This window comes from Halyomorpha halys, unplaced genomic scaffold (genome assembly GCF_000696795.3).
Source record: "Halyomorpha halys isolate HHAL.00 unplaced genomic scaffold, Hhal_1.1 Scaffold859.1, whole genome shotgun sequence".
NCBI classification, from domain to species: domain Eukaryota; kingdom Metazoa; phylum Arthropoda; class Insecta; order Hemiptera; family Pentatomidae; genus Halyomorpha; species Halyomorpha halys.
The window spans coordinates 254,421-278,524 of record NW_027115553.1 but is presented as its reverse complement, the minus strand read 5'-3'; the positions used below and the strand labels follow the sequence as shown (position 1 = coordinate 278,524).

Sequence of the window (24,104 nt, the reverse complement as noted above, 5' to 3'; positions counted from 1 at the left end):
TTTTGGGTACTAATTCTGAAATTTTAGTACTAAATAGTACTAATTCGTGTATAAGTTTCAACTCAAAATCCGAAAACTGCTGGGCCAGGGACATGCACGTGTAAGCATGTTAACATTTTTTCTTTAGTTTTAAAAGACTTTTTTCTTTAATATTTAAACCTACGTATTTCAACAGTCACGAACCATATTTACAAAAATAACAAATCTAGGTTAATAAATGTTAAAATAAAAAAAAAAAGTATTAATAAAAATATCTTATTATTAATCTATTGTACATCGCGCTCTTAATCTCATCACATTTATCTATTGTTTAGCTTTTAACTTCAAAATCTATTAATATCAGCATTGTTTTTTAAAATAAATTATTTTTTTCCTAAAAAATGACTGTTGAAAAAATCCAATGAATCAATTTTTTGCACTGTTCTTAGCATTTCTTAAAGCTTCTGTGGTTTCTCGATTTATCAAACAAAAACATCTGTTCTGTAATAATAAATGTTTTTAGCAAATCGATATGAAAAAATAAATCACGATACTTTTATGAATGTTATATCTCATCTATCGATTTTTTTATGTTTGACCAATAAATTCAAACATTTCTGACCTCTATCGAGTGGAGGGGATAGACTGCAGTTCAGTTCGCCATGTTGGTCTTAAGAGTTAAGCGTTCGGCATTGTCTATTGGATATTAATAAGAATTGTGGCCAATTTTAACTGAAACATATTGTTTTATTTGGATTAATTTCATATAATAGACATGGGAAGATACGACAGAAGGTTAGTTTTTGCCCTGTAATATTGATAAAACTAATTTTATTGCTAAAAGCCGTGTCCATATTTTTGGATATAAACATTTGAATTTATCTGTTTAATGTTTTATTTTGATTGTTAAAGTGCGTTCTATCTTTTAAATTTCTTTGAGTTTTCTGAAAAAGTTTGTAGCAGTTTAATGCAGCTCATTGTAAATTGGTGGCTGAGTTTGATTCTAAGGATATTAAATCCTATAATATTTTTGCTGCCGCTTTCTTGTATTGCATTTTAGGTTTTATTATCATATGCAAACTTTTAATCACAAAGTGTTTTTGTTTGAACTTTATTGTTTAAAATTAAATGAAAAGATGTATAATCCTGTTACTCTAAGTTTTTCTAAAACTTCTTTGTTGCCAACCAAAAAACTTTTATGTTGTTTGTTATATTTTCAGTTTTTAATTTTTAAGTATGATTCCTGAAATACTTTTAAACCTTGACTAACTTAGTTGTCTGCGTTGTGTAATGATTGGCTATCCATGCCAAAGACAGTTATGACAATGTAGTTTCACCTTTGATATGACCTTTTAAATGCAACAAATTTTATTTGTGATCTACTTTAACTCAGTTAATATCTTAATGATATTAAATGTAACATAAGATATAGTAGTTACAAAACTTTTTTTTAAATTACTCCACTGTTATTATTAATATAATATATTTTTAGAGCTTTTCATTTGTTAAATTAATGGTTTAAAGTAGTTATCTATTATTTGTTTTCAATTTTGTACTGTTAAACTTTCAGTAGTATGGTTTTCCTTCGATTATTAGAAACTTTTAAATTCATCTACCTACATTATGCATGTAATTAATTAACTAAAGGTTATATGTTGTTTCCCATTCTTATAATAAAATTTCCATCACTAATAGTCCTCAGTGATAAACGGTAGTGTGTTATTTGTTTTGAGTATTTTTTAATTTGACTCTTATTTATAATATATTGGTATCATTAAGTAATATTGTAACATAAATTTTGAGATTGAAGTTTAGTTAGTTGTATATATTTAATTAATAAAAGTGACATAACAACATTCTCGTGTATATACATATATATATTTGTTTGTTTGTTTTTATTGTGTTATTTACCATATTTGCCTGAATGTAGGTTGAGTTTTTTTTCTGAAATAGTCTTGAATAAAATTAGAGATCAACTTATATTTCGGTCTAGGAAAGTCGGGATCAAGTTACTTTCAAGTTATGGTTTATTTTCATTTCTACTTCCATGATGGTAGGCTAAATACAGTGGATATAAACAGCAAGTGTAAATCATTCACTTATCACATGTTTTGGGGTAAAAAAAATGTAATTGAAAAAATTGTTTAAAATGGGATCAATGATGATTTCCTTAAGTAAAATTGTTAGTTTTAACTGAAAGTTGCGAAGGAAAATAAAGGTTATATTCAATATAAGAAAATAATAGCTGACATTAATGCTACCTAGAATTAGGAATAGAGATTACTAACCTTTTTAAGTAAGTTTGTCAAAACGTTCTAGGAGAAATAAAAATGTTGACACTATTATGCTGTTAATCATCTATGCAGTACCTAATTTAAGCAAACTGTTTTGTTTTCAGATATGTATATTAAATTTGAAAATCGGTTGTTCAACTATTTAATCTTCTTATTCTGATCATCAAAATTTCTTATTAGTTTATAGTAGTTATTTATTATTTTTTCAATTTAATACTGTTAAACCTTTAGCTGTATGATTTTCCTTAGATTGTTAGAAATTTTTCAATTTATCTTTTATCGAGGCTATTGAACCGTTTTTACAAAAAATCTTCTAGCTCAAAACATTTAATCTATTGTTAATCCTTTATCATTGCACTGCTAAGTTATTAAAATATCTATATAATAGTAATGATCAAACTAGTTGTGCTATAAAAATTTGTGGGTGATCAGCTTAGCTTTTGTGGGCCTATTTCCTTGCTCCATAAGTCCATGACTTTACCAACAATTGAATATTAACTTTTAATATTAGAAACCATATTTTCATTTTTTATTCTATTATTTTTTGTGTTTATAATTGGTATATGTTCATAATATCATTAGGGAAATTTCAGTATATATTTTTTTTAATTATTTTTTTTATTTTAGATCAAGGTCAAGATCAAGAGAAAGAAGGAGATCCAGAGATAGAGACCGAGAACGTGAGCGTGATCGTGAACGAGATAGGGATCGTGATAGGTTCAGGTCACGATCTAGATCAAGAGACCGTGACAGGGGACGCGATAGAGGCGGACGTGGAGGTGACCGAGGTATTGGAAGAGGCAGGGGAGGACAACCAGGTTCCGCCTTACGAAGGCCTCATTGGGATCTTGGGAGATTAGAACCCTTCAAAAAGAACTTTTATACACCTCATGCTGATGTTCAAGCCAGGTAAGAAAATTTTATACTTATATACATTTATATTATTCAACTCTTGATTTAACCTTTTTCAATCAGGAAAAAAAAAACTTATGAATTTTTGCTTTGAACATGTATACTTAATGAAATGTACTGAACGGCTATTTACATTATGGTATAGAAGTTCCTATGTTATAGTTACAGTCTTTCACTTGATATGCTTGTTTTAGTTATAATAAATTTCTTTGTTTATTCTGGTATAATTCTCTTTAGGATTATAAAAAAAGGAAATTAACATAAACTTTAGTCCCTTAGATTGAAATACAGAAATTAAATAATAATACATCTTAAGGTAGTCGTAATGATAGATTATTAAAAAAAAGTAAAAGTAGCAGTGATTATAAACAAATTTTGAATGAATATTATAAACCTCCGATAATGTTTTATGTTTAATGTAAAAAAGAAAAGGGGAGAAAAAAATAAAATCTATCATGTCACCAATCCTAAGTTAACTTTTAATATTAATTAAATGAAAAAGAAAATGAAATAATGAAAAAAAAAGATCAAATAATATTTATACATAGTATAGACTCTCATACAGTCTATTAGAAAAAAAAGATTTTCTAGGGCTCTCTCCCCTTGGATAGCCTTACTTTGAATACATTCACTTATAGGAAGTATTAGTTAATGTATGTCATGTCACAATCTCACAAGAAGAAATCATAACATCAAAAATAATAGAAATGAAAGCTTCCTATGCCACCCTACCCCCAAATCCCGAATTAGGAACGGTTTGATCTTACCTTTGAAACATTTATTTAAAGCGAGAAAAGGAGACTGATATAAAAAAAATTAGATCAACCAACATTGAAAAAGTTGCTAAAATTGGAAAATAGCTTGAGCTGTTACTAGTTGTTTAAATAATAGAATAGAACGCTTATCTGGACATTCACAATGAAATAGAAAAGCCTATAAATAGTGTAAGGTAGACTAAGTTTTTCATGTACGTGCACACTTTAACAAAAGAAAAAGAGAGGTGCAATCTGCAGTCTCCAGCCTTACTACTTGGTCATAACATATGTCCAAATTTTAAATGAATATAGATGTGGTAAAATATTATTTTGTATTAAATGTAAACAATAAAATATCTATCCTATGGTAAATCATAACATATCTTATAATAATAATAAAATGGAGTAATTATTTTTTAAAAAAAGTTTTTATATGTATTTACAAATTTAAAGTGAACTCTAGTATTATCCATTAAAATTTCACATTGATTATACAAAATTAAAAGAAACAAAAAATATCATCTACCCATGTATCTATTTGCAAATTTCAATTCAAAACTGTTAACGTTGATTTGTCATTATATAGTAATCGGGTGGACAGGAAGTGGAATCCTTATTTGATACAGGATTTGCAGGAATTGGAGCAAAAATGAAAGAAAAATTCCATTTGGAAGAGGAGCGAATCAAAAAATCTGTTTAAGGCTAAAGTTCAGTGGGATTTTTTATAACAGTTAGAAGGCCAGGAAGAGGTGATATAGAAATGTGCTCTAAGGATTTAAATCGGAGAAGTATGATAGGATCGGAAAATTTGATACAGGAATAATGTCAGGAAATATTTAAGCTCAATGTAGGGGTAAAACCACTTAAACACTTAGTAATATTGGTGACCGAGACGTGCCTCAGGACTTCGATGATTAAATGTATTAAGCAATTGATTAATTGTCTTAATTTTGCTTTAAAATCCTCTGACACACCGCTGTAAACCATAAAATAGTGAAATTTAGGAAATTTTAAGGAAATAACCAGGTGCCTACAGGTTTCCAAGGAAGTAGGTGACAGGTAATTCAGTCACTATATGGTGGAGAAGGTATGACAGGATATATCGGAGATATTGTTTTTCTATGAGAGAGTTTGGTCTAAGAGGATTCCAAGTTTGTTGACTGATTGATAGAATTTTTTTTTATTATTATTTAGGAACAGGGTTGGAATAAGATAAATAATTTTCAGGTGGTGATTACAAACCATTATAATTCCCTAAGTTTTTTTTGTTTATTTAACTTATTAAACTTGTTTTCTAAGTAAAGGCATAAGGATTGGAAGACAGGATTTTATTAATTGTGCAGGGATGTTCGTAAATCTATAATTATTGGTGGAGGATTTTAGAATGGTGATTAGTAGTTAACCGTAAGGTTCGTAGGGGTGGGAGAACGTTTTCTGGATTGAAGTCATGATTTTGAATATCAGGAGTAGGTAAAGAATTAGGAGTGGTTTTTGAGGTCATCAGGTTTTAGATCTGCCATTATTGGACTCTGGTAGGAATATTTTTTTGGAGTATTTTCCATATGCATTTAGAATCAGGAGCGTTGAAGGTGGTGTGACAGATGTGAAGTGATTTAGCACATTGAACTATAGATTTGTTTCTATTGCGAAGTTATTTAAAACCGGCTCCCAAAGTGTCTGTGGTGCCTCAAGTGGATGCCACTTTCTCAAAAAGTTACAAAGAGAGAAATAGCATTAAAATTAAAATAGCAAGTATATAGTGCATTCTAGCCTTTACTTTACACCATTTTCTCTTCTTATCCTTTGTATTCAACTGCTATATGGATAATTGTACCGTCTTTATTTTATTTTATTCTCGACAAGGGTACCGAGAAATATTTTAGCCCAACATTGGTGCTAAGGTCAAAAAAGCCACAATCAAATGCCTTTTTATATTCTGTAAATTTTTTGGCAATGGATTGAACGTATTTTAAAACCATTCACCTTAATTAAGTAAAATCTTGGTTATTAAAATATTTTAATAATTGTAATATTTCAATTTGTAATTTCAATGTAAATAATTTTCAATTTATTGTGATCTGTCGGAGCACTTCAAATTTATACTGTTTACAAGTATTGTTTGCAGTTTAATTTGTAGTGCAAAATCAATTGGTAGGTAATTAGCTTTAGATGCATTGTTGTACTAAAGTCAGTCCCTTGACCAACAAATAATTATTAAATTTTTTTTTAATTAATTGCGTAATTTTCATTGAAACTTATAATATAGAAGGGGTCCTCTAAAAAAAAAAATTTTATTGGAGACATGATGACAACACTGTAGAAAAATATTTCTATTATATATATATGATTTTTCACTTATTTGCAACTGATAATGAAATGAATGACTTATTGGCAAAAAAAAAAAATATGAAACTAATATCGTGAAGAATTATTTTTTCCTGTGATATAGGACCAATAGCACCTCCAAAGATCAAAGACACGATCTTTGATGGATTGTTGATTATTTCAAAATGACTAGTAAAAATTGGATTTCAAATTAACTTATTTTGGGTATTCTAAAAAGCTATGGACAGGGGCCGAATTTATAAAGGTTAAGTGTCCTATGTTGTTTTCAGGTACTCCGAGAATTCTCCTAAGATTATGTTTTTTGATCTATAGAGCTGTTATAGACTTAAGTCTTTGTGATGTATCTATCAATTAACAAATATTTATGAATATTGTGACAAAAAAGACTTACGTCTTGGTGGTTATCTATCAGTTAACAAATATTTATGAATATTGTGACAAAAAATTTTTTTTTATTATTTTTCACTTTCGGGAAGGAAAAGTGTGGTAGAAAACCCGACTGGCACTCTTGTAGACACCCTGCATATAACTTCTTTTTTGTTTTATTTTTAGAAAACTTTAGCTCTACTATATCTAAATATTTTGTCATGGCAGCTAGCTTGTATATAATAATAATTGTATAGTTTTTATGTCATTAAAATATTGCTATTGATGTGGAAACTTGTATAGCATGAAGGTCTAATGTTCCTTTTTAGCAACTACTTTCATCCAGCACTTGCAAATTTCTGCTGTTTACAAATATTGTTTGCAGTTTAGTTTGTAGTGCAAAATCATTTGGTAGGTAATTAGCTTTAAATGCAATGTTGCACTAAAGTCAGTCCCTTAACCAACAATAAATTTAATGTTTTCTATGTTTGTGGGTGTGATTGATCATCATTTAACTAATTATTTTTTAAGAAGTTGGTTGGCAGAGGCGGAATCAGGGAACAAAACATGCAGTAAGTGTTTACTTATTTTTCATGCATGTTCTGAATGTTCTAAACTAAATCTGCCTTTATCAGAGTGATGGATCCTCAGATTCCGAATGAGTAAAAATTATTCTTTGCAAATCTCATACATTATTCCTTGATCACATTCTCCAACCAACTTCTTGATTATGTCTACTATTAACTATTTCTCCTCTGTCTATTTTTTATTATTAACTCCAATGAAGATTTTTGTTTATAGGATTATCATTGAGTTGAACTTAGGAAATCTTTTATTTCTATGTACTAGATGTTGATTAATTTTATTGAGTTGGTGTGTATATCATTTCTAATTTCATTTATTTATTTAATTTTAGACTTAAAGAAGACATTGAAACATACCGTGAGGCAAAGGAAATAACTTTGAAGGGAAAGGATGTTCCTCATCCAGTGTGGTCGTTTGACGAAGCTGGATTTCCTGAAAATATTCTGAAAGTATTGAAGTAAGCTAATTTAAAAATAGATCCTCTGCTAAATTGTTCATTATTGTATTTCATTGTATTGTACTAAATTGCAATTCAAATAACAGTACATCTTAATTTTAAAAAATCAATAATGTTTTAGAAAGCAAGGATTCAAAGACCCAACTGCTATTCAAGCTCAAGGCTGGCCAATAGCTCTGTCTGGAAGAGATATGGTTGGTATAGCGTCAACAGGTTCTGGAAAAACTCTTTCTGTAAGTAATAAACTTTTTATGTATATTTTAATTTTACTCTAAGAAGTAGAGATAGGATTTTCATGCGAAAAAAAATGCAAATTTCTTTTGCATTTGTTTACTTTTCATAAATATTTCTAAAAATTCAATAAATGAATTTACCATTGTATCTTATATCCATGATAAATTTATTAATTGAATTTTAAAAATATTTATAAATATATATATAAAACTACTTACATAACATCTTCATACTGTTATTAAGCAGTAATAAATATATCAAAATCCCATCCTTATTAATGACTAATATATAATAAATAATTATCTGACTTAAACCTTGGTTTATACCAAATTCAAACCAGCTTTGTTATATACTAATCCATTTATTTACCTTCAGTGTTGTAATTTTGGACCTGCAATTTTTGTTTCAGTATATCTTACCTGCTCTGATTCATATTGAAGCGCAAGAACCTCTGCGACGTGGTGATGGCCCAATTGCATTAGTCCTATCTCCTACTAGGGAACTCGCTCAGCAAATTCAGACTGTATGTAATGATATTGGTGATGCGATAGATATCACAAACACATGTGTATTTGGAGGAGCTCCTAAATCAGTACAGGTAATTATAATTTATATCATTATAAGTAGTTGTTAGAATTAATTATTTTTCACAAGATACTATATAAATATTTTAGGCCCGGGAACTAAAAAGAGGCGTAGAAATTGTAATTGCTACTCCTGGCCGTCTGTTGGACTTTCTTGAATCTAGAGAAACAGATTTAAAAAGGTGCACTTATTTAGTTCTCGATGAAGCAGATCGAATGCTTGATATGGGATTTGAACCACAGATCAGAAAAATAATTGAACAGATAAGGGTAAGTTGAATTCATGGCTTGTTCACATATTGTTAAATTAATTCATAATATTCTGAAAATAATTTGTTCTAATTTCAGCCTGATCGGCAAGTTTTAATGTGGTCAGCGACATGGCCTAAAGAAGTTCAGGCCCTCGCAGAGGAATTTCTCAAGGATTATATCCAGGTTTACCTCTAATTTGTTTAACAATTACATTAGCAGTTATAATTAAAAAAAGTTTGTTTCACGCCTTTATTATCATTTCAGGTGAATGTTGGTTCACTTCAGCTCTCTGCTAATCATAATATCCTGCAGATTGTTGATGTTTGTCAAGAACATGAAAAAGAACAAAAGTAAGACATTTTTCTTTGTTTAGATTTTTATTTGTATTGAACCAAATAAAGTAACTGATATGATATTTCAGACTTTGCACGCTTTTGAAGGAAATAATGCAAGAGAAGGAAAACAAGACAATTGTTTTCATTGAAACTAAAAGGCGTGTTGATGAAATAACTCGAAGAATCATACGTGATGGGTGTGTATTACTGTTTTGATTTTTTCTCAAGTTAAGAAAATTGTAATGACTTTTTAGTGCGTGTTCCTGTGTAACGATAAAGATGATTCTTTAGTTATATTCTTTATTTGTCAATACTACAATATTTACACTTGACATATACAATAACACATTCATAATTACTATTAACATAACGTTCAGTTTTTTATTTAACAACACAAGTTCTTCATAATAATTAATTGTAATTGATCATATGGCGAGAGGTTTCAAATGGGTTTGCCGCTAAAACAAATGTAAAATAATGAAACTTTAAATGAATTATAATTAAAAATATATTTAAAAGAAATATACTAAAGAAATAAAAATGTTAATAATTTCGACAGTGGCAAACCCATTTCAAACACTCCCTTTGCAAACGTCAATTATTGCCGCTGAAGACGTTAATCATGCCACCACAACTTGTTTTCTAATATTTAATTTTGCACACTTGCTAACTATCTTTGTTTTGAATTATCAAAATCTATCCACTGAACCTTCTTTCGGATAGAATTCTTGAGGCTCTTCTCTCCTGTTTATGGAACTGGTTTCAAAATACCTCCTTTTTCTTCTCTAACCATGTTCATGATATGTATTAGTCTTACAACTTTTTATTTTTGTTGATTCTCCAGTAAAATCTATTAACTCCTAAACAATTACAAGATTTAGGTTAATCTTTGCATATTTTATTTGGCTATTGTTTTTAATTTGTAATGTTCTGCCTTCCTGTATTCTTCAATATAACATTTATTCCCATTAAAACATTCTTTACCTTTGATTTTATCTTCAACATTAACCAGTCAAATTAATGTTAATTTCCAATTTTATTTAAAAATTTATTGACTAATCATTTTAAGCAATCAAACTAACCAGGACTAGTTAGACTTATGCTACTTAAGGGCTTTAAAAAAACTGAACAAACTTATTTTATAATTAAAACACAATGATTCTTAAAGAAGATCCCATTTGTTCGATACATCTATTCTTTCCATAGTTCTGATAAAACAATAGAATTAGTGTTTCAGTTTCTAAAATCACATTTACTGACAAAAATATAACATTGAACGGAAGAAAAAAAAACAAAACAATAATAATAAATTAATTTGAAATAATACGGTCAATTATTTATATATACTATTCTCTTTTATTATGTTTATTTGCTATTTAACCTTTTTTATTGCTACAGATATGATGCAGTGTGTATACATGGTGACAAAAAACAGTCGGAAAGAGATTATGTATTAAAAGGTAGTCATTTACTTTGTTACTTTACTGGATAGTTAATATTTATTGAACATGAATATAACTGTTTTTCATTAAATATTCTCAGATTTTAGGAATGGGCGAAGCCCTATCCTTGTTGCCACTGACGTAGCAGCTAGAGGACTTGGTAAGTTTTTGATTGATTTATACAATATACTTAATATTTATGAGTTCTTTATTAAATTTAGTCTTTTTTTTTTTAAGTATATGGTATGTGTATTTAGATATGATCTTACATATTACAATTTAGTAAGGAAATACTATAATATTCTTTGTATTTTATTGGTATACGTCAATAACTCACTGAATTCCATCAATCATATTGTAATTTTACAAAATATTTAGCCTTTGTTTTCCTCATGAATTTAAAATAAAGCTTTTATTTTATTCAGATCACTCCTATGCAAGATTTTATTTTAAACTAGACCATACTTAGTTTTTGGTAGAATCATTATTGTTAACTTTTCCTGTGTATGTATTTTGTCATTCAATAATCAATGACACAAAAAGCTCTATATATGATTTCAGGATTTAGGATAAATTCCTTCTTTTTTTAGGTTTAAAATTTAGTGTTGGCCTATGTTCTTAAATGTCTACTTATATTGGATCAATTTCATTTCAAAAGATTATCATTTTTTCTATACTATTATTTGGATGTGTGTAAACGCTGAACTGGTTTTATAGTCCTAGAGAAGATCCAGCATTTCAAGTAACATATTATGGTATCTACCTAATCGAAAGCGATTATTCAAATAGGAATATGCCACAAAGACTAGGAACATTTGGAAGAATGTTGACATGAGAAAGTCAAAGGGAAGAACAGGATAAATATGATACACTACTCCATTATCGTTATAAACTTTTAGGTATAGATAGAAAATTGATTCTTTTAACTGAAGTGATTCATTTCTAGTGGTTGATTGATTCCTTTTAATCTTTTTTTTTTTTAAACTTACTATTAAAAAAAAAAAAATGTCCAAACCTTGTGGTTTTCAAATAAAACTTTTTTCTTTTTATTAATATAAACTATTACTCAATTTAATGTTTAAAAAAACAAAAAACATTTTAGTAAATAATAAAGAAGCATTACTGTTATTCAATAATCAGTTAAAATCCTCGTTAAGGTTCTTCGTCAGTAGACTAAATGTAAATTAAAAACTGTTAAATGATTTATGGTAATATTTATTGTCCACAATTGGGGAAAAAAAAAATTCCTTCGACTGTTTTCACAAATACTTATTTCTTTTCTTAGAAGTCATGGACAATTATATGTTCTTATTTTCTCTGTTTCATATTGGAGTAAAGTAATCAATGCTATTATTTAGGAACTCCTCTCCCACTTCTTCGACTCCTGGATTGAGTTGAGGATCGACTGAGTTCTAGCGATTTGTGTGAATCACTTTTAAGTACTATTCTGTTAGAGGAGTTGACTCTGATTCAATTTCCGATTCACCTGGCTATTTCTACTTTTATGGTTCAATTGGCTGGATTCTCGAACTCCTATAGTTGTTACTGTTGGTTCACCTTTTTTAAGTTTTTCTAACCAATTGTAAAGATAGTTTAATTTACTGTATCTGTGTTGGTAGATTATGAAATTGTAAATATTAGTAGTTGTTTTTATCAGAACTATTTTATTTCCTTAGCTTGTCTAAAGCTTGAAACTTAGACTCAACTATGGTTAAAATAGATCGGTACCTATGTTGAAGTGACATAATGGTGTCCAAGCCAAAAAGCAAACTTTGTTTAGAACTTTTTGTGTCCTTAATTATTGAATGATCCTTTATTCATTGATTTATATGACATTTAGTGCTTAAGTTTTGAGATAGGTTACAAACTCTCCAGCATGTTTGAGCGTTTGTAACTATTTTTAGAAGAAATGCCTTGTGGACTTCCCAAAAATATATTTTTCTTAGAACAGAGAGTAGAAAAAGTTTATGTTCTATTTAGAAGCCTCCATGGTATTTCCTATAAAGGTAGCTACATACACTGAGCCATGCTGGATTTAAATTTTTGTAGTGAAGTATGCTCTAATTATTAAAAGATGTAATACTAAGCATAAGCTTCTTCTGTGATGTATTCTGTTTAGTATATTTGGTGTATTTATTAAGAATAATAATTATATATAAAGCTGATTACAATCTGGTTGATGGTAAAAAAATTGGTTACTTTCGGCTCTGTAGATTTGAAATCAAATCTTGCTAAGTAAATGTTGTTTAAATATTTGTTCCACGTTTTAAAATTTTGTTTTTATAACTTGAAAAAAAAATTACAAACATGATTTATCATGGTTCAAAAGGTATGTATATTTATGGGGATTTTAAGTTATATTTTTTAATAGTGAAGTAATATTTAGTAAACCAAAAGTGAAGTTGGTTATATTCGACGTTTAAAAATAAAGAAAATTACAAAACTATAAACAGAGGTGTTATTAGAAGAAATATACAGTAGAATGTTTTTGTGTGATTCCAGAGGCACATTACGTGATAATGCTTGTGCGGTTGTGAGCCGAGCATTTGGCGTGTTGTGTCTCTCACTCTCTCTGAAGTGTTTGGTGAGTGGGTCGCAACCAAGCAAGTGACCTTACGACCTCACCCTGAGGTGCACGTGTTGCCGGAAACAACGCGTGTGCGCCACGGGGTTGCGATGTGGGGTCACGACCCCTGGTGTGTCCTGTCTAAGTCGTTGGCCTTGCGATGTGCCCTTCTTTCCCGATGCTGGTGTGCATGCGCTTGCATGGACAAGCCTCGTGCATACGATGTGAGTGTGTGTTCCGACACACTGCCAGAATCCCTCTCCATAAATCCGTAACTCACCATCGATCTGGCACAATGAGACAGAAAACAACTGGTGAAATTGTGCCATACCAAACGTGAGTATTCTATGAAAAGTATGATAGAATTTATAACCCACTTCCCCATGTGAAAGGAATTTTTATTTGAGGAGTTATTTATTATTTTGTTTCTATTATTAATTTCTTGTCAGGTGAGAAGAATATTTTATGTAACTTTTATTTTCATTTTAGTGTACATAGCTACTGATTTGTAAAGTTTCTAAAATCATTGCTTTGAAATGTTTTCATATTCTTAACACTTGAAATTGGAATGTAAGCTGAAATTCGTAGTAAATTTCCTGCCTTATGATTTCAATATTTATTTTTCTATAATGATTTAATATTATATTGATAGTTGTTTTCTTTAATGTATTTTTATAATTTCTTTAATAATGCTTTGATTATTTGCAAACGAAGTGGGGAGGAACATGAAAATCGCTATTTTAAATCTCTTCACTTGACAAGAAATAGAGTAAAATACGTTTTTTGTGTCTACTCCAGTTTCTTGAAATATTAATTATCTTCTTATACAAATAATTGATGGTAATGTAAGGCACATGTCTTAATGATAATGTTTGGTTTTAAGGAGTAATAAATTGTCTACATTGTCTGGCTTTATGTAAATAACTCCACATGAACAATATTAATCATGATCAATATTGGAATTACCCTAATTTAAAACTTGAGAAAGGAGCATATTTCAAAATAATTTATTGCATTTATTTGCGCTAACTGATAATGTGTTAAATTACTTTTGTTCAGGCTTGAGTTTTCATTCTTTACCATGATAATAATTGTAAGAAATGCTTTACCCTCATGGCCTGAGAGCATATTTTTATGCAACTGCATATTCAGTTGGCTTTTCAAGTTGTTTTAACGTATTTCCTTTACATTTCGGCATTTATAGATGTAGATGCCTAAAAATATTTTTGTTAAAAAACAAAATAATTTGTTTTCTTTTAATTAGTAACTGTATTTGTTTTTACTTTTTTCTTATATAATTAGTTTATTATAAATTTATTTGTTTTTAGCATTAAAAATAATTGCTTATAATTATGGATATTTTTAAAATTTTGCAGTCTTTGCTCATGGCTGGACCCATAATAAAGTCTTTTTGTTCAGTTTTTATTTAAATTTATTATTCAATTGAAATCTGTTCAGGTTAAAAAACTATATTCTGTGTAGAAATTTCTCAACGGTGTTTAATTTGATATGAAAACTAAAAAGTTAAAAAAAAATTTTGATATTTTTAAATAGCACGCATCTGATAGTTTTCTTAATTAATGATATTTTGACTTGTGCCTTCAAACATTATCCATTAGAATCACATTTGATTGATTAACTTCAAAAAGTAACAAAAAATGTGTTTCTCTATTATTAGTTGTATTTTTTTTTTTTTTTTTTTAAATTTTATTTTATTTTTTTATTAAGATTGTAGCTTTACACATTTTAAGGTGTTTGGTCATGCTTAAAAATGCCAAGTGCACCATTAATTTATTAGTTACTGTTTATTTATTTTGTTTAATTTATTAGATATTTATTTTACTTATTCTTATTTTTTTCATTTGCTTTTATATTGCTTTAATTGCTTGTTAGTGGTTCTTGTGGTATGAATGAACATATGAACAATCTTTTTAACTGGAAATGTCCTTAGATTTGCAACATATACAGTTCTTCATTTATATAATAAAAGAGAAAAAAAAATTGAAATCATTTTGAACTTATGAAAATTTAAAATTGTGTTATGATGTAATTAATAGTAAAAATAACAACATATATAAATTTCTAATCTTTAAGAAAAATTAAAAACTATTTATTGAATGGTATATGAAATTTAATCGTCTCAAAGATCGAAGTCGAAGTTATGGTTGTGAGGGAATATATGTTTTATCACTTACACCTCATTACTTCAGTTAACTTATTGGTAAAAGCTAATTCTGGGTCTTCACTTCAGTACTAGGCATCGTCAATTTTTCTACACATTATTTTATGGTTGCTATAATTACTATTACTGACTTGGTGTATTTTTAGGTTAATTTAAGTATTTAAATTTATTGAAATTTTATTGTTAATCTTAACAGCATGTTTAATTCGTAAATATTTTAGGACAACAAAGTGATTTGATCTGGATAGAAAATTATAGTATTAATCCTTATAAATATGTATTATTCTTTATATTTTATCTTTATCCTTATAAAGATAAGGTATAAAGAATAATATATTGATATCTTAGAAAATAGTGGGGGAAAAAACAAAACAGTCATTCCTAGCATACCATTCTCTATTCTTCTATTCCAACAAAAACACTGCCCATTTGATCCCAAACACTGCCCTCCCTTCTAAATTCCCAAAGTTTTATCATGATCACCTTTATGGTGATTTGTTTCTTTTCTAGTCCAACAACTTAACATACCCATTTCAATTGCCGCAATGCTATCATTTCTATTATATTTACCTTGTGCATGTCTTGCATTAATTTTGAATTATATATAATTTTAAAATTATTGCAATCTCAAACTTACTTGATTTTTTTTTTTAATTATATTTATAGAAAAGCGGGATTCATGCAAAATTTGGTTTCTTCTTTATTAAATTTGACTCTTAAAACTGCATTTATAATTAATTTTAGCTGTAAATACGCATGAATGCTTTTCTCCCTATTTATTTATTTCCTTTTTTTTATTACATAGTTTACATTGTACTGTTTTTATTTAATATTGCTTTATTGTTTAGAGCTTTTGATATCTTTTCAGTTAGGTGTCTCTAAGCTATACTATTTTTTTTATTTGTACATACCTCTTATCTCACTACCAGTTACAATTTTTCTTCTAAATTAAGTTAAGGGCTTTATGGGTGGGTATGTTGGATCAAATATTTGTTTAAATCTGTTTTAAGAACTCGAGTCAAATAGACATTGTTTTTCTATTGTTATTTCTTTATGATTTTATTTGTTTCTTACTAAACTTATTTCTAGAACTGTATTTGCTTGCATCGGATAATATTATCCATCTTGATTCATAGAGACTACATTAAACCTTACTTATTTTGTGTTCATGTATCAGTTCGGTTTTACCTAATTAGCTTGAATACTGTACCTCCCATTTTCAGAACTTTTGTTTCCTCCTCCCTAGCATTTTTGTCATACAGGGTTCGGCCGTATGCTTGGATTGCACATGCCACTGGTGCCCATAATCTTCATTTATTTACAATATTTGGTGTGTACCAGTTAATTTTTTAACAGGACTTTTTGCTCTCATGGCCGTCCATAGCTCAGTTGGCCATAGCTGGGGCAAGGACTTTTTTATTGAGTAGCGGTCCTACAAAATAAAAAACTTTGACCCCCAACCATGGTTAAGCAATATAGGACTCCAATGGGAATCTTGGCTAAAAAAAAAATTAGTTTGCTCAGCCCTTGGTTGAGGGCCTCAAGATGGGGCTGCACCTTGTCCAACTGCATCTTTCCGGTAGGTTCAGCCCTCCCGGTCTGCATCTGTTTGAGTGCCTTCTCCACTAGCTTGCACCCTGGTCCGATCCTCCTAGTTTCAGTCTGGATCTGCTTTTCCATCTTCAATCTTTTCTATCGGCAATGGTTCGCCAATCCTACAGTCACCTCCTTCCACCCATAGATGAACTCCCTGAAGAAGGGATAGTTCTCCTCTGCCATTAGAAAGGGGAAGTCCGACTCAGCAAAAGCGAAGATCCCGATTTTATCCCGAGAACCTGGCACAATGTTCTTTCATGGCAGTACAATCCCATAGCATCCCTCTTATAGCACTCTAGCCCCTGCCTCTTAACACATTGTATTTCAGAGTATCCTCCTGAAAGAGAAGGTCCAGAGGCATCACTCCAACCAGTACCTCCTCATTTGGCACCGTCCTATACGTTTTTGTGACCATTAGTAGAGCCAGTCTCTGAATAGAGACCTGTCTCTTCTGTTACTCAGTGAGGTTTCTGCTCCACTCCACGCGTACTTTAGGACACCAAAGACCACACTTTTCAGTATATGTGATCTGTATAAGCAACATTCAAACAAAAATTATATGTTTGAGACCCAGTTGTGCAGGCCTACCTTGTACGCCATAACCCCTAATGAAGACCTGAAACTCAGGTCGAAACGTCAGCATAAAATAAATAAATATAGTTTTGTTTATTTATGTTGTTCTTTGCTGACCGCACCATCTCCCCCCCCCCCCTCCCCCCGACAAACTTCTCCAAAAATGATATGTATAATTATCAACAAAAAAAAGAAAAAGTTTGGACTTATCAATTCTACAAATTTGCATGCAAAACATAAATTTACTCAAAATTTAATTTTTACATATTCAGTTTTTTTAAAATAAAGTTCTTATTATTTTTATTATAATGTCTATCAAGTGCACAAAACTTTATTATATTAATGTCTTTAGAGGAATTGTGTGTACCTTTTCCTTCTGTGATCTTTTATTGTAGTTGAAAACATTTCTACACTAGAGAAAACAATTCCAGCAAAAACTGATGGAAGTCATCAATTTTTTAGAACCTCATTGAATCAATGAATGTAGTTATTTCCATGTTCCAATTATTTTAACATATCTATTTTTTTCCCAACTAACTAAGCATATTCCAGGAATTAATGATAGTACTTAAAAAGATGTAATGTTTCATAAAATTTCTCCAAAGTTGTTAAGTGGTTAAAAAAAATTGAGCCTTGTTCAATTTTTTTCAATAACATCAAGTTAGATCAAATCAGAATGGAGTATAGTTAAAGTTTAGGTTAAGGTTAGAACAAACCATGGCCAGGTGCAGCTTTACTAAGGCTGAGCCCGAGACATGGCATACTTAGCGACCTGGCTTTTACACCTGTTGGGTTAAAAATTTTGAATTACAAAATCGTAGTACTATCCTTTCAAGTTTTCTCTCCAATTTTAATAAATTGATCAACATACCGATTAGCTTGAAGCTAATACATACGGCTAAGGTAATTTTTTTCAAAACCTACAAATATTTTACACAATTCACATATTTCTTGTTCCTGTCATGTAAAACATTTATTACTTTGAATTAAAATATGAATATACATTTTTTAATCTTTAATATCACATTTTTAAATTATGTAGAAACCAAAAAACAAGCAACATGAGCGAAGTTGCTACAATACAATACTTTCTTGTAATTAGTTATTAAGAAATATATATATTATATATTATTTCAACTCTGAATCTTGAAATTACCTGATTCTTGGCCTAAGGGTTTACTTGAGAGATCAGGAAATCTGGTATATTTCAACTCCCTCATTTATTTCCTGGTTAAACTCAGGAAAAGAAAGGACCCTGTCTGTCAAACCGCCTTACTCTCAAAACTAGAACTGCCCACTGTGTGAAACACAAAATTAACAAATTAGCTTATGGAATATTGAAACTTATTGACTTTGTGTTAAGGGTGTAGTAAGAAATTTGGTTAGGCTTGGACGAAAAATACTATATACTTTTTACAAAAACCAGGGCCACCATATTGCTCATGGCATAATTGTGAAGGTATATGTATTTTTAACTTATCTTTTGTTGTGAAATCTTTTTTTAATTGTAGCATTAATTTTTTTATTGGTTAGAAGTAACAACTTTTTTACTGACAATTGACTTATGTAAACCACTCATTTGTTCATTCATGTTTAGCATATAAAATAATAATTCTTAATTATATTATCCTAGATCATTTCTTGGCCTTCTTATTACTTCTTAGCCTTATTATCTATTTCTTTTTGTACTTGTTCATTATATAAATTAAAACATTAATGTATCTTGAATTTCCAAAAAAAAAAAATGGCATGTAAGCAAAATGCTCACACTCAACCTACCATGTCTCATGAAATGGTGCTGTTGCCAGTGCTTGGTGAAGGAGTTGGTTTCTTCTCACTAGTTAGTCAGTTTTTCAGGATTTGAGCTTCTTAGCAATGTTCGAAAGTAGAAATAATTTAAAAACTTCTGGCTATTCCTAAACGCCGAAGTATCAGAAATGTTTAAGATTATTATGTCACAAATGAATTACAGAGAGTCAAGGTTCTTCAAAAATAGGAAGAAGTGGGTATAACAGTTGAAGATAATGATTTTTAGTGATATTACTGACTCACTAGCTTCTTCTAGTTCGTGGAAAATTAATTTTATAAAACTTTCAATTTTGACTAGACCATTAAAACTAAATTGTATCAACCATCATATGCAGTTTAAATTCAGAAAATATATCTATCAGGTGTGTTTTCCTATTATTATTCACTATTAGAGTACACATTTTTAAAAAAATTTAAATTAGTTGTCTCTTTTGTCTTTTACAATCTGTTTGGCACCAATGACTTAGGTTGTATAAGTTAGTATTTCAGAAAGTACTTATGTTATTTTTTCCGTACATTATTATACCTTTACAATCGTTAGTTATGACCACTATAATTTTATTACAATTATTAGGGGTTACTATCTAGCTTCAATGGCAGTCATGCTTCTTTAAGTTTCACATCGTCAAAGTAATGAGCAAAATTTAATTTCATATTTTGAGTAAATTTTAAATATAATTTTAGTCAATTTGAGTAATATTTATTGGTCGGGTTTAGGGCTGAGTTGTTAATCATAAAACCTTCAATTTTATTTTGATATTTCTTTCAACAATGATGTAACTAGATTCTAGTTGAAAGATTTGTTTGTGAAAACCAAGGAGTTGATTAGTAACCAGCTCAGACAATACTAAAACATCTCAATTAAACAGTTCTTATCAAATGATATTGACGATAAGATACCATTATTATTTTATTATTAAAATTCTTAATTATTAATGTTTCATTATTGGGTTTCTACTTAGGAGTAGATTAAGTTTATTATGTAATAACCTCTCTTTATATATATGTATTCAGCTACAGCTAACATTTAATAATAATATATTTTAGCAGCATTTATTTTACTTTTAAATTGATTTTTTTATTTTTAGAATTCATTAAGTTAGTCTCTTTCATCAAATAATTTATTTTAAATTTTATTTTAATTCATTTATTAGTTTTATTTTTGTTATTTAAGTTTTTTATTTTTCTAAATTATGCATTAAGTACGTACATTCTATGTTATTTTTAGTGATTTTTTCTGACAATCCTTTTTTATTCAATTGTTTAATTTTTTATATTGTACTTATTCCTGAAAAAGTGCTTATATTCTCCCTTCCTCTTTGCCCTTTCCTCCTTGGTTTTTTTCAGATGTGGAAGATGTCAAATTTGTCATCAATTTTGATTTCCCCAACAACTCAGAGGATTACGTACACCGTATTGGCAGGACTGGCAGATCGAAACGAACAGGGACAGCCTACACCTTCTTCACCAGAAGCAATGCAAAACAGGCTGCTGAGTTGGTAGCAGTGTTAAAGGAGGCAAACCAGACGATAAACCCCAAACTAGAAGATCTGGCAGATAGCTACAGGGGTGGAGGAGGCAGGAGTATGTTTTCATTTATTATCATTTTAGTTTTTTTAAATGTTTTCAAAACAGGACAATAGGAATATTACCATCTTATAACCAATACTGTAATTTCCTTTTACATGCTTTGTGTATCCCAAACAGATATCAGAATAGATTAAGAGTTTAGTAATTTTCATTTTTCTTCTTTGTAGATAAACTTTTCTTTTGTTACTGAAATTTTTAGTTTACTCGCATTCCTCTATAGTATTTTTTCACTAAGTTGATGGATGATCTAATGTTTATATTGTTTAGCCTACCATCATTAACTTTAAATTATTTTTATTATTAACTGCTCTTAGTAATGGTTTCTTCATTGTCATAAAGGCATATTCTTTGCTGCTCCTGGAATATGTTGAAGAACTTACTTTAATAATGAAAGTTTTGTATACACTGTTTTATTATTGGAGGAACAAATTTATTTTTTACACTTTCAGTTCCTTTAAAATTTTAGACATTGCAATCAACAGTTTGATTAATAACTTTTAGCTTCTTCGGTATAGCTCAATTAGATCGGTATTTTATGGAGTGCTATAATTAAATTATGAAGACCATTAGCCATGTGTTTTTTGTTATGAACTTTACTTACATCAAAGTAACTATTCAATAATGAAATGATTTCATTTCTCTAGACAGAAAAATTTGTAAACATCTGTACAAATAACCCCTCTAGGTTAGGGGAGTACCTTTACGAACAATTGTGCAGTATACTGATACAGCATACATCACAACACTCTACACTACAAAGGTCATTGACGGTATACACCCTAGGTGCCGCTCCAGACTAGAGAGCATCTGTATTGGTGGCCGTGACAGTCCTCTTAAATCAAAACTATTGTGAACCCCAAATACAGATAAGTCAGACAAACTAACTGGCAATGTCACAACACCAGCTCAGTGGATTTTAAAATAGCTTCCTAGATTGTTTTATCTTTATGCTGACCAGGAGCTCGACTGCAGTTCCTCAACTTACCAGATAGAACTGGCCAGTTCTCACATATTCATTAGAGTCCTTGATGCTGATGCTGTATGTAAGTTTAATGAGGTTAAAGTTATACACTTAATCTTTTTGATTAACATCATAAATTAAAATGAATCCTGCTTATAAAAAGAATAAACAACTATAATAATGTTTTGTATTATAAGTAACCCATATATTTTATTCTTAATCTTCCATGATATATTCAACATATGTTTAAACTCTTTTACTTTTACAGGAAGAGGAGGCTTCCGTAATCGTGGAGGTCGAAAATCTAGGAGTAGAAGTCCCCTGAGGTCACGAACCAGGTCGCCTACACCTAGAAGAAGATCACCTAGGCGGAGATCTCCTCGAAGGCGCTCCCCGAGGAGGAGATCTCGTACTGATTCACCTCGTTCTCCATCAGGCAAGTGTGAGGAGAAGAGCTCACAGTCGGAGTCAGATGAGAGGAAGCTCGCGCAGGCCCTTATCAACATTATAGGGGGCCCTCGCGCAGATACGGGGGGTCAGGATAATATTAATTTGAGTGGAGAAAAGGAACCTGTTGCCCTCAGTCAGAAAGAAGAGCAGCCTTCAGAGGAGGCCAAGCCCTTAAACAATGCACCTTTAGGTTCAGATTCTAGCTTAGACCAAATTAATGAACATATTGATAATGAAGAAAGAAAGAAAAATGGTAGTTCATCTCCAAAGAAATTACTCTCAGAGGATCTTGATCAACTTGATGGGTCCTCATCTCATAATAAAAACTCAGAAGATACTAAAGATGAACCTGAGTCCACAAGTGGCAATATAAAAGAAAATCAAATTTATGTAGAGTCAAATGAGCCTAAAATTGACCATGTTCACTCCGAAAAAGCAAATCACCATATTAATGGTTCTACTGAACCAAATCTATCAGAGAAACAACAGAACAGTGAGTCTCCTTCAAGATCAGTGCCCATCGATCAAATGAATCATTGTAAGGAAAAAACAGCAGAGGAATCTGGAATTTCTGAAAATCAGTTTCAGAATACCACTGTAAATGGAGCTGATTCTCAAATAAATACTACCAAAACTAATGGTCATACCTTGGATCCACCTAATTCTTCAAGCGCTGTTACAAATACTGAACGATTAAACACTCATTCTTATGATCCAGTTAGAAATGTGAATGCACCTCCTACAGAGCAGCAACACGGGCACCGAACTGGAGGACCACCATCACAGCAAGAACCTCATCATAACATGAGTGGTTCACACAACCATGGAAATATGATGAGTGTTCCCCCAGAACATATGAGACAAATGATGATGGGTAGCCAACCAGATCATTACATGGGTAATCATCATGGCCAATCTAGACAGCCTTTGAACAATGGTGTACAAGATCTGCCAAGGCATATGATGAATGTTCCGCAACATGATCCATCAAGAATGATGGGTATTCAACAAAATGAAGGACATCATTTTCAAGTAAGGCATATGGGCCCACCACCAATGGATCCTAATCAAAGAAATCCAATGGGAGTTCACATACAGAGAGGTATGGTTGGCATGCATCAAGAGCCACCTAGAATGATGGGAGGTCCCCAAAATAATGGTCATATGCCAAGAATGGGTTTTCCTCATAATGATGGTTTTATGGCAGGCCCACAAGATCAAAGGTTCATGGGTATGCCTCATCAAGATCAAAGACACAATGGGTTTGATAGAGCTCCTAGGCATATTGGTGATGGCAGGGGAATGATGGGAGGAGGTGACCCACCTCGTTTTATGATGAGTGGATTCCCTCCTCCACCGCTGCATGAGCAACACTATTACTCCCTGCCTAACAATGGTGGGCAATACAACCCAGAGCTTCTGAAGCAGCTGCCTGATAAGACTGGGCAACCTCCTCCTCCATTCTTTCAACCACAACAACAATGGCAGTGGTCTGGCCCCCCACTTCCGGAGAGCATCCTCTTCCAACCACCGCCTCCGCCTCCGCCATCTTAAATACCACTTCTCTCACTCTCTTTTATATATTAGTAAGCTAGATTTACTATTTATATAATTTTAAAGGGCTCTGTTCCCCAGGAAATAAATTTCTTTTGGCAGTTTTATGTATTAGTTGTACATAGTAATCTATTTATAGTTTTAAATTTATTTGTGATTATAAAAAAATTATTTATTTTTTCCAATATTATTAATATTGATTTTAACCCTTTTTTTATTATTTATTTATTTTTAATACATTGAGAATTTATTAAAGAGATGAGGAAAAATAAATCATAATTT

General features: G+C 30.4%; 1 protein-coding gene across 1 annotated transcript; it reads left to right on the top strand.

The window, feature by feature from the left end:
• The first annotated feature begins 501 nt into the window (after positions 1-501).
• Positions 502-23,929, top strand: LOC106686665 (uncharacterized). Its single transcript, XM_014430082.3, has 13 exons — positions 502-774; positions 2,901-3,182; positions 7,569-7,694; positions 7,816-7,927; positions 8,338-8,526; positions 8,603-8,782; positions 8,861-8,947; positions 9,029-9,114; positions 9,186-9,296; positions 10,498-10,559; positions 10,642-10,701; positions 20,615-20,851; positions 22,087-23,929. Exons 1-13 carry the CDS (start codon positions 755-757, stop codon positions 23,820-23,822), a joined length of 3,288 nt encoding a protein of 1,095 aa, XP_014285568.1. The 5' UTR covers positions 502-754; the 3' UTR covers positions 23,823-23,929.
• Positions 23,930-24,104: the final 175 nt, after the last annotated feature.

Coding starts and splice junctions, on each gene's coding strand:
- LOC106686665 (XM_014430082.3), top strand. CDS start 755: ATGGGAAGATACGACAGAAG. Junction 3,183..7,568: donor CATGCTGATGTTCAAGCCAG/GTAAGAAAATTT, acceptor ATTTAATTTTAG/ACTTAAAGAAGACATTGAAA. Junction 9,297..10,497: donor CGAAGAATCATACGTGATGG/GTGTGTATTACT, acceptor TTATTGCTACAG/ATATGATGCAGTGTGTATAC.